Source organism: Amblyomma maculatum, chromosome 3 (genome assembly GCF_055883805.1).
Source record: "Amblyomma maculatum isolate TAMU_Amacu chromosome 3, ASM5588380v1, whole genome shotgun sequence".
Lineage (NCBI taxonomy): Eukaryota > Metazoa > Arthropoda > Arachnida > Ixodida > Ixodidae > Amblyomma > Amblyomma maculatum.
Window position 1 is genome coordinate 139,444,829 of NC_139346.1, and position 9,374 is coordinate 139,454,202.

The 9,374-nt window shown below is 43.8% G+C and overlaps 1 protein-coding gene across 1 annotated transcript; it reads right to left on the reverse strand.

Moving 5' to 3' along the window:
• Nucleotides 1-1,264: 1,264 nt before the first annotated feature.
• Nucleotides 1,265-8,576, reverse strand: LOC146196189 (uncharacterized). Its single transcript, XM_084598105.1, has 5 exons — nt 8,411-8,576; nt 6,468-6,603; nt 4,794-4,882; nt 1,906-1,929; nt 1,265-1,490 (listed from the first exon to the last, which is right to left on the reverse strand). Exons 1-5 carry the CDS (start codon nt 8,459-8,461, stop codon nt 1,296-1,298), a joined length of 495 nt encoding a protein of 164 aa, XP_084454231.1. The 5' UTR covers nt 8,462-8,576; the 3' UTR covers nt 1,265-1,295.
• Between the last annotated feature and the right edge of the window lie 798 nt (nt 8,577-9,374).

Here is a 9,374-nt window from a genome sequence, read left to right on the forward strand (position 1 = left end):
CTTCCCCAAAATTTAGCACAAAATTGTCTATATCGGTAGTTTTAATCCAGCAACAATATAACCAGCATTTCGGGTTTCGCCGGGTTGGCTATGAAGCCGCCTTCAGTGACCAATGGGAAAAAAAGGCTTGGCGCCGTTCATCGCGCCACAGATGAGGTCAAATTCCCGGTGGTAATTACCTTGGCACGACGAAGCCAGCAAAGCTTTCGCATTAAAATTCTCCACACGTGGTTATCAAGCACAGGCTGAGGCAAGATGAATCGATTCATTGGCCACTGTGTTAATTGTGCTAGGCAGTCAGTTTGCCGAGAAATCTTGGACAGAGGCGTCACTTCTACTTCCCCGGGCTGCCTTAGCTAGGGTTTGCCTGTGGCGGTCGTATAGCTGCTAATATTCAGAATTCAAAATTAAAATGTGCTGATATCAGCCGTGACGTACAAACCAGGATTGCGTGGCAGAAGAGAATAAACCGGTAGTCGATTTGAAGGAAAGAACAAAAGACACGGCACGATAAAAACATTCTGACGGTGGTGTTGTGCAGTCTGCAATGTTTCTTTTTTGTGTGTTCGATGCACTTGTGTTTTCTATTTTGTCTGCTCGTCCACGTGTGCCATGTGAACTTATGTGTTCCAAACGGCTTGATCAGACAAGCGATAATATGTATCCGAGTCAACTGCTCCGTTATGGCACATTGTACCTGGTTTTTAGGAGCGCTAACAAAACTTTTCTTCGCCATCCTTCAAACACAGCGTGGGCTTGATCAGTGGCCGATTATGACCTCTTAGACAGACTCCTGCATAATTACAGGGTATGTATTCAGCGCAACGCAGACACAGGCAAGAAACACAGGTGAAAGCAGTTGACATATATAGCCTTCTCAGCTAATGCGCAGGCGTGCAAGGTATCAAAAAAAGCTTTACTCCTATAAATGCAGGCATAGTGGAAACGTTTGCTTAGCCTCATAAAGGCAAACCTAAATGTCACTGATACAGTTCGTATCTTTGGTGCAAGCCCTTATAAAAATGGGAACATCCTTTGAGTTCAAAGTGAACTCAAAAAAGTCAGAAGGAAGCAACTTCCTCTGAACTGAGAATTGGCTACTGATTTTGAATTCACAGTGAATTAAATTTCTCTGACCATCCTGTGAATTTCCTGTGAATTTCCTTTGAGCTCCCAGTGAACAGACCGTTGTCAGTTTGAGTCGAGTTCACAGGCAGTGGCCAATTATTGGTTCAAAGGAAGTTCAAAGGAATGATGACTATGGGATATTTGGTGGATGTTCGAAGGAAGTATGTTCAGACTGAAACATTTGTTTGTATGAGCTTATATTTATTTGAATAGATGTACTTCCTCTGTTTAGGCCTTGTAATTAGGCCTGCTTTCGAAGACCCTGCGACAAAAATCGGATCACTGCCCACAATCCCAGTGCAAACATGCGCATCTGCCGGTGACCACCTTGGCCAGTACTCCTTTGAGCAAGCAGGTGTAGGCTGCAAAAAAAAAAAACAAAACATTAGAAGCATGACTGCAATGAACAAGCTAGAGTCCATCCAGCCTTCCTTAGCTTTTGTAAATTAAATATACAGAGCACAGACAGTGTGAGCGCCATGCAGGCACCACGCATTATGCATCAAGGCAAGCATTATTGCCCTGACCATCACTGAAAAGTCAGCTGTTTGGACAATATTTCAGAATGCTCTTGCATCACATGCAAGAGCATCACATGCAAGGCTATGAGCTCGAGGACTTAGATAACAGCATCCAATTTTGGGCAGTCCAGTGCCTTCTTTGGAGCTTCTTCCTTGCGGGCATTGCAGACACGGCCATAGAGTGAGCTTTCTTCCAGTTCTTCGGGTGAGAACACAACCCGCACCAAGTTACACGCAAACTTTGTTGCTGATTTACCATAATATTGCTGCCAATGTGCACCTGCAAGAACAAAAAGCAAACATTAGTACTATGACCAGTATTGTAACATACAACAATATTCCTTGATATGCAATAAGAAAATGAAGGGGCTTTACAAACAACAAAAAACAGACCAGCTTCAGAACATTCAAAGAAACCCCAAAACGCATAATTAAGGTCATTTGTTTGCAAGTAAAAATACACATTCAAGAAGCCGTACTTTATCATGTACAACAATGAAGGCATACGAAAACTATTGGATGTTTTTGACACCTTCCCGAGCGGTGTTTTGATCTAATTTTGAATGATGCCAAACATCTTTTAACATTTTTATTAGCGTAACCTGACAATTCTGTACTATGTATTTAAGGTAACTAGCCAAAAAGAGGGCACATAATGCCCCGAAAAGGATTGAGCACTAATAGTGCATTGCTATAGAAGAAGAAAAAACAAGAAATAAGAGATTTTTAATGACCTAATTTATGCTTGCATTTCAACAATAAAAAAAAACAGATTTTAAGTCAGAAAATAAAGGGATTTACTCATCATTAACATTGCAAAGGCCCTTAAAAGCCAGTTTAGACAGAGCACAGTGCCCACATTGTCACCTCCTGTTTAAAAATACTAACATCCTTTTCGTACATCAGAAGCTCAACCAATTAAAAAAAACTGCCAATGAAGGTTTAGTAAAAGCATGCACTCCCTGCTCTGTATGTGCTACTTTGAGGCAACATTTAGTTTCCAGCTTGCACAGGTAGCTTTCATAATTTAACCCCTCAAGAGCTTTGGACAAACAGCTCGTCCTTGTAAAGCTGCCCTCAAGCCATTTTGGACGAGTGTGGCTTGTCCTAGCAGGATAGATCCTCACCCTGAGAGTTTTAGGCGAGTACAGCGCTCCTCTGTGGCTTAGGTCATGCGCCATTTGACAGATGGCACCACTGACCCGTTGACTGCTTTTTGTTCTACCGCTTGAAAGCCTTTTAAGCAGCCTTAATGAGAAAAATAGTGCCTGGTAGAGGCAACGCATGCACTGTTGGCCCGTCATCGCAGGAAAGAAGCTTTTCTTCGTTGCCATCCTCGCCATCCGAAGATGGCTTAGACACCAATTTTTGCATTGTTATGGGAAGCGAAGACGACAGTGATGACCTGAGTAGTTCTTCCGACGAAGATGATGACAGCTCAGACGATACTATTGCAAGTTCTGTGTCAGTGGATGAAAATTGACAACATTCGGATGAAACCCCCTGGGCTTCCAGTCTTGGTCGTCCCTTGTAAAACATTTCCAGTTACCTCGCTATATGTTACTCGACTAGATTGCTGCTTACTGGCGGGCAGTTGATTTTTCACGTAATGAGCAATAAACTTCACTGCGCTCATTTGACTTAGTTTCTGGTTCAAATATTTTTGTCTCTGATAGTGTAATAAAAGTAGAAACCAGCAGTAAAAATAAAAACTAAAGGGACACTTAAGCTCCGCCTTTAAGGGTATGATGCGACCAGTGTAGGCTACCACCCAACATATAAAGCCCTGCTTTAACCAAGCTGTATCAACATGTCTGCGTAGCCTAGGTGTAGCAAGCCTGACTCAGCATTGAAGAGCACTGGAATGTTGATTCGTATTTCACCTTCCCACCTCAAATGAACGACCGGAGTTAGCAGCTCCTCCTAACATTTGGATATCATGTGGTCTCGTTAAGCCACACAAATCATCGAAGAATGTGTGTTCGGCCATGCCACTTGCCAGCACCATGCTCTTGGTGTTTCACTCACAATACAGACAACAAATTTTCATGTAATGGGGCCTTTAACGATATCGTAATTTTAAGCAGTTTTAGTTAGAAATCTCGAAATAATAGTGCTCAAGGGGTTAAAGTGAAATTGAACTATTGTTGGATCAGCTTAAGAAGCCACAACTCCTTCTCGAAGGAGACCCTCCTGGCAATACCATGGTGGTTAATTGCCTTTGACTTGCCAGAGTGACATTGCAGGTGGCTGTCAGGTGCAAGTGGATTATCTGCACATTAGCTTGAATACCATGATGACTGGCCCAAGTCGCTAAAATGACTGATTAGAGGAGCACCAGCTGCATCATTCGAGTTGTAGTGCAAAAAGATGGCCTTCCGAGATCGATAACCTAAGAAATTGCTGAATATTAAACAAGCTAATGGAAATCTCTTTTCTGATGAAAAGGGCTTTGCTATAGCCCAGCGAACTATGCTCAACAGGAAGCGTAAACAAAAGTAACCTTGCACTTCCGATCACTACAGCTTTCACAAAAACTGTTCCAAATCAAAGTACACACGAATGAAGTAACAGTCACTAAAATGAAAGGAAGCAGTTAGGATTTTTTTTTCATGGTTGCTTTGACGAATTTAAGAAAATAGCACTGTCTGTCTTTTGTCGTTTCTATTAAATTGACATTCATTTAAAATATCATTATACTACTAATTATGCAGTCTGTGAGCCCAGCCTCATAAAGAGCATCCCGGCCACGGCAGCCGCTTTTCAGTGGAGACGAAACGCAAGGTGCCCGTGTGCTCTGTGTTGTCGGTGCACGTTAAAGAACCCCAGGTGGTCAAAATTTCCAGAGCCTTGCACTACAGTATCTCTCATAGCCTGAGTCGCTTTGGACATTAAACCCTAAGAGCCAACCAATCATAAAGAGCATTGCTTCTTGCCTATCTCTGAATTCAGTGACTGCTGACTTCATTCACATGGATAATGAGCTCGTTTCCCTGTCCCTGCACACTTCTCAATGGAAGTGCATGACTTGTGGCAGTGCTATCATAAAGCTAGAAGCAAGTTCTTGTGTGACCCTTAAAAAAGTTTCATCGAGAAAGGCAGTAATGAGGACAACCATGCAGACACTAAACTAAAGCAACTAACCTGAGCCTCGGTTGGCGGCACAACTGCTTGTGTTGTACACGCAGCATTATTAATGGATTCCGTCAGCTGATTGACCAGCTCAGCAACATCTGAAAAAAAAAAAGAAAAAAAAAACATACTATTTCATCACTAGCAGCAGCAGCCCATGTAACATTCACCACAGGAGAAAAGCCTTTTCTTTGCCCTTGACTGCATGACCAACCCCTTTCTGTCACCAAATGCACCATTCAAAATTTAGCTGCTAGACACTGGCATCACTCACGCACTCAAGGCGCCCTATCAGAGGTACATAATCTAGGGGATGCTGATAGCAATTGATGAAGCCAATGCTCACATCCCACTTCTGATCTCTTTGTTCGCTGTGGAAATGCCTGGACTGAATTAACTGCGGAGGACGTTGTAACTACAGTGCAACTGACGGGAGCTGCTATTGCTTAGAATGAATTCATGGGTGCGGATGATGATGCCGAGATAGCTGTGAGCGCTTTAACAGAAGTTAGTCAGATCACATCCCTGAAACAGTTTGTCGGTAGCAAGGGCCTTGAAGAGGTCAGCATGCAATATACATGTATGGCGGCAGCAATACGCCATACATTTGGACAAAGGCTGACACTCGGATGTGTAGCTGATACTCGATAGCCCATGCTTCATCTATCTCGTGTCTGTCTTTCGTGTCGACATTTGCTAACATGGTGTAGATTGCTGAGCCAGGTGCCGAGCTTGCACAAGCATAAATTTCCTGTTGTGAAAAAAACAAAAAAAAACACCACCTAAGTGACCAAAATGGCACAGGAAAATGAAGCGCATGCCATAAGGACTCCAAGGTCCAAGACAGGACGAGGCCACATATGATAATTTCATACAAATTTAGATTTTTTGGTGTCTCTCCTGCGCCCAATCTAGATGCACCTCATCATTTGCAGGAGACTCTGAGGTTAAAATCTGAGGGAATCAAGGGTTCCATTCAGATACGCCGTCCACAGTAATGCAAGAGCACCACAGACCTGCCGCAGCCATCTGGCTACAACTTATACCCCGTGAATGTGTTTGAACCTAATGCAGCTCTCCGGGTTCACTGGAGCGTTGTTGTCACCGACCACTCCAGAACAGAAAGGAACCCGATCCCGTGCCTGTTTTTCGGCCTCGGCTTGAGCAGCACAAACCAGCACAGGTGCTCACCTTGAGTGGCATTTGTTTGCCATGCATTTTCATGCAGCTATCACATACGACAACAGGCTCAATCTCAGATGCATGCAGATCCCAAGCAATGACATGCGACACGCAAGTCACTGTAACACAAACAAAGCATGCTTGCAGAGCAGGAGTGGCAGCAGTTCATCTGCTATGTGCACTGCAAGCGTGGTGGTTGGTGGCATCATGCAGCAGCGCCACGGTGTAGCTGAGCACTACTGTACACCTACAATGTGTTGCAAAGACAACTACAGGAAGAACACCGATCCTAATCCTCAGTGTAGGGGGAACCTTATTGCAGCAACATAATCTTACTGGTGCTTTTACTAGGACGTGCTACAGACCAAGAGGTCTTATTCATTTAAGAGTTAGCACTTGAATTTGTTATGCTTTATGTAGCATCTGGTGACACAGCAAATAATTTCAGTCTCATAGCAATGGAGATCAGCATTCCAATGGCTTCAGAAAAAAGCGATCACATACCAAGCATCTGACGTGCTTCATCTCTTGTGGCCTTATATTTCTTCATTCTTTTTGCAGACTCCTCTTCATCCTCAAGCTCCAGGACTCTCTTTTTTGCATCAGTTGGCTTAGACATTTTGTCACAGCTGCAGTTTTCCTGCAAAACGACATGTGGCAAGGTCTATTCACTAAATTGTATTTGCACTCAAATGCATCATACAAAAATTATTCAGTATAACGCATTGTGCAGATATCTGGTTCCACACATGAGATTAGCAAAATAGTGACCAAATGAAGACCACTGACAAGAGAAACGTAGCATGGACACTGTTTAGGGTTCCAAGCAACACTTCTTAAGGAGGAACATTAGCCCTTGAGCAAACCTTGGCACATAAAAGGACACATTAATGTTTAACTGCGAGCTGACACCATCCAGCATCACTACTGCTCAAGTGGGCAGAATGCCCACTTGAGCAGTAGTGGACAAAACAAAGGATGCATTTCCAGAAAAACAGTTTGAGCTCCCACACATACCGTAAAACATAGCCACTCTGCTTTATGGTAGGTTCATGGTGTTTTATGTCCCAAAGCGACTTAAGCTATAGCTATGAGGGATGCCGTAGTGGTAGGCTCACCTGGGGTTTTTTAATGTGCAAATGACATCATACAGTACACAGTCAACTTGCATTTCACCTCCACTGAAATGCGGCCATGATTGCTGGGATTGTACCCATGTACAGTCGTGAGCTTAATGAAAGGGAGCACGCGATCCCGTGGCAGACAACCTTGTCCTGAACTAGCGGCAAAGTGCAACGGCAGCATTGAAAATGAAGTGGAGAGAGCGGTGCTCTTCCACCTGTTGGCCGTACCCCATGCACTGGGAGCAACTTTTAGATCGGCAGCTAAAAATCATTGCAGCATTATGCTTTGAAGTAGGATGGACAGTTGGGCGAGTTGGTACAATTGCATAGTCGGTGGAACAGCGCGAAAAGACGAAACACACTCTCTTCTTGTGTGCTTCGTCTTTTCGTGCTGTTCCACCCACTAAGCATTATGCTGTTGGTAACTGATATCACTGCTTGCCTTGCTACATTCTGACCTAGCGACCCAGCGTAGTCTGGTAACTCAGGCAAAAGCGGCAACCCAGGCCACTGCGGTCTTGGAATGGCGACTCCATGCACTGCACCCCCCCCCCCCCCCCACACACACACACATTCTTTTGTTTTCCTTTTTTTTTTTTTTTTTTGAAACAAAGTTTTCTCTCTCTGCGCGAAATCTGGAGAATGGCTGGTAGCGAAGAAAGGAAGCATGCTTGATGCTTCAATAAAAAGAAACAAAGAAATGAACATAAAAATAAATGAATGCGACAAAACGTTGGGCGCTTTTATCTGCTTACATTTCAGTCGCCTGCAGCTGTGAAAGCGTCCGTTTCGCTGCTACACTACCAGTTGTCTCGGAACGAGCACCCTGAGCATCTTTAAAACTTGTTCTAAATCAGCTTCAATAATCAAGGAGCTGCCATTCTCTATGCCGCACCGTACCGAGACAACGGTAAGAACAGAATTCTTTTTTTTTTTTTTTTTTTTTTTTTTTTTTTTTTTTACGGAGCCCAAATGGGAAGCCTATTCCTGTTATTACGAAACACCGAGAAATGCCATTTGCTGTGTAAACAGGGAGAATCAGGTCTACGTAACGACAGCAGGCGCGTTTATTCTACTTCTTATTTCCGCAAATTCTATTCATTAGGCTTTTTTTTTTATTTCACGTAATTCCCAGAATCAACTGTCTGTCTACCCCGTGCACCATGTGCACTACTGTCACCTGCCGGTTAACACAATGCGGTCGTAATGCGGGCATGTAAACGACTTCGCGACACGACTCACTGCGAGTAGCAAACGAAGGTGTTTTCACCGGTGAACATTATTACGAAAACGAAAAGAGACAAGAGACGTTTGACTACTTACCCACTCCGAGGCTGAACGCAGGAGAGTACGACCCCTCCTTCCATTGGACATGCAGTACTCCTTGGTTCAGAATAATCTTCCAGTATTTTAGATTATCGACCAGTTTCGCCTGCAGTTCTTTTGATTGTAGTTTTTTTACGTACCACTTCAGAGCGGTCGCCCCGTTAACCAAGACGTGATCGGCCATTTGCACTACTCACGCTGTGAAAACACGACGAACATAACGAACGCGAACAATCAACTTCCTACAGTCATGAAATACATAGTGAAGTATGCCGCCGGCTGTTCTCACGAAAACGATAGCGCTAGAGTCTCAAGCGCCATTTCGAACGAATCAAAATTTTAAATACACTTTTGCAAATTTAACAAACTTTCAAAATAAAAACTATGATTAAAAAACAACCTTAAGAGTTTGTTTTTTTACTAATGATATGCGATGCGTAACAAACGCAAATAATTTAAGCAAATTATTGTCACTAGCAACAGCAGCGCTTTTTTTTTTGCAGCGGAATTCTCGTGGTGCGTGTCAATCTTCATTGGTTTTACTCAACGTGAGAACGTTGGTTTTACTGGCAGTACTTGGTAACCTCGGCTGCGTGGGCTTCTTGTGCACGATGGCACCGACGTCGCTGACGTATTAATTGCTGGTCTTTAAACTGCGATAGGAGGTAAACGAGCTTGACTTTCGTGAATAGTGTGTCATCCGGCACTAGGCACATCGTGAAGTGCATTTAACCGCAGGCTTTTGAAGCCGTTATCGATGGTGCTGCGATAGCCGCCTACCCATCGCCTACCTGTCGCACGCACTGGAAATGCCACCACGGTAAAAGCGTACTGATGAGAAGAGAGGAGTCGCTGGAGAAAGATTTGATGTTGGGAAAGGTTGAGGGTCGCCGGAGAAGGGGTAGGCAGCGAACGCGATGGTTAGATGGCATCCTCGAGGCATTGCAGATGAAGCTATGTG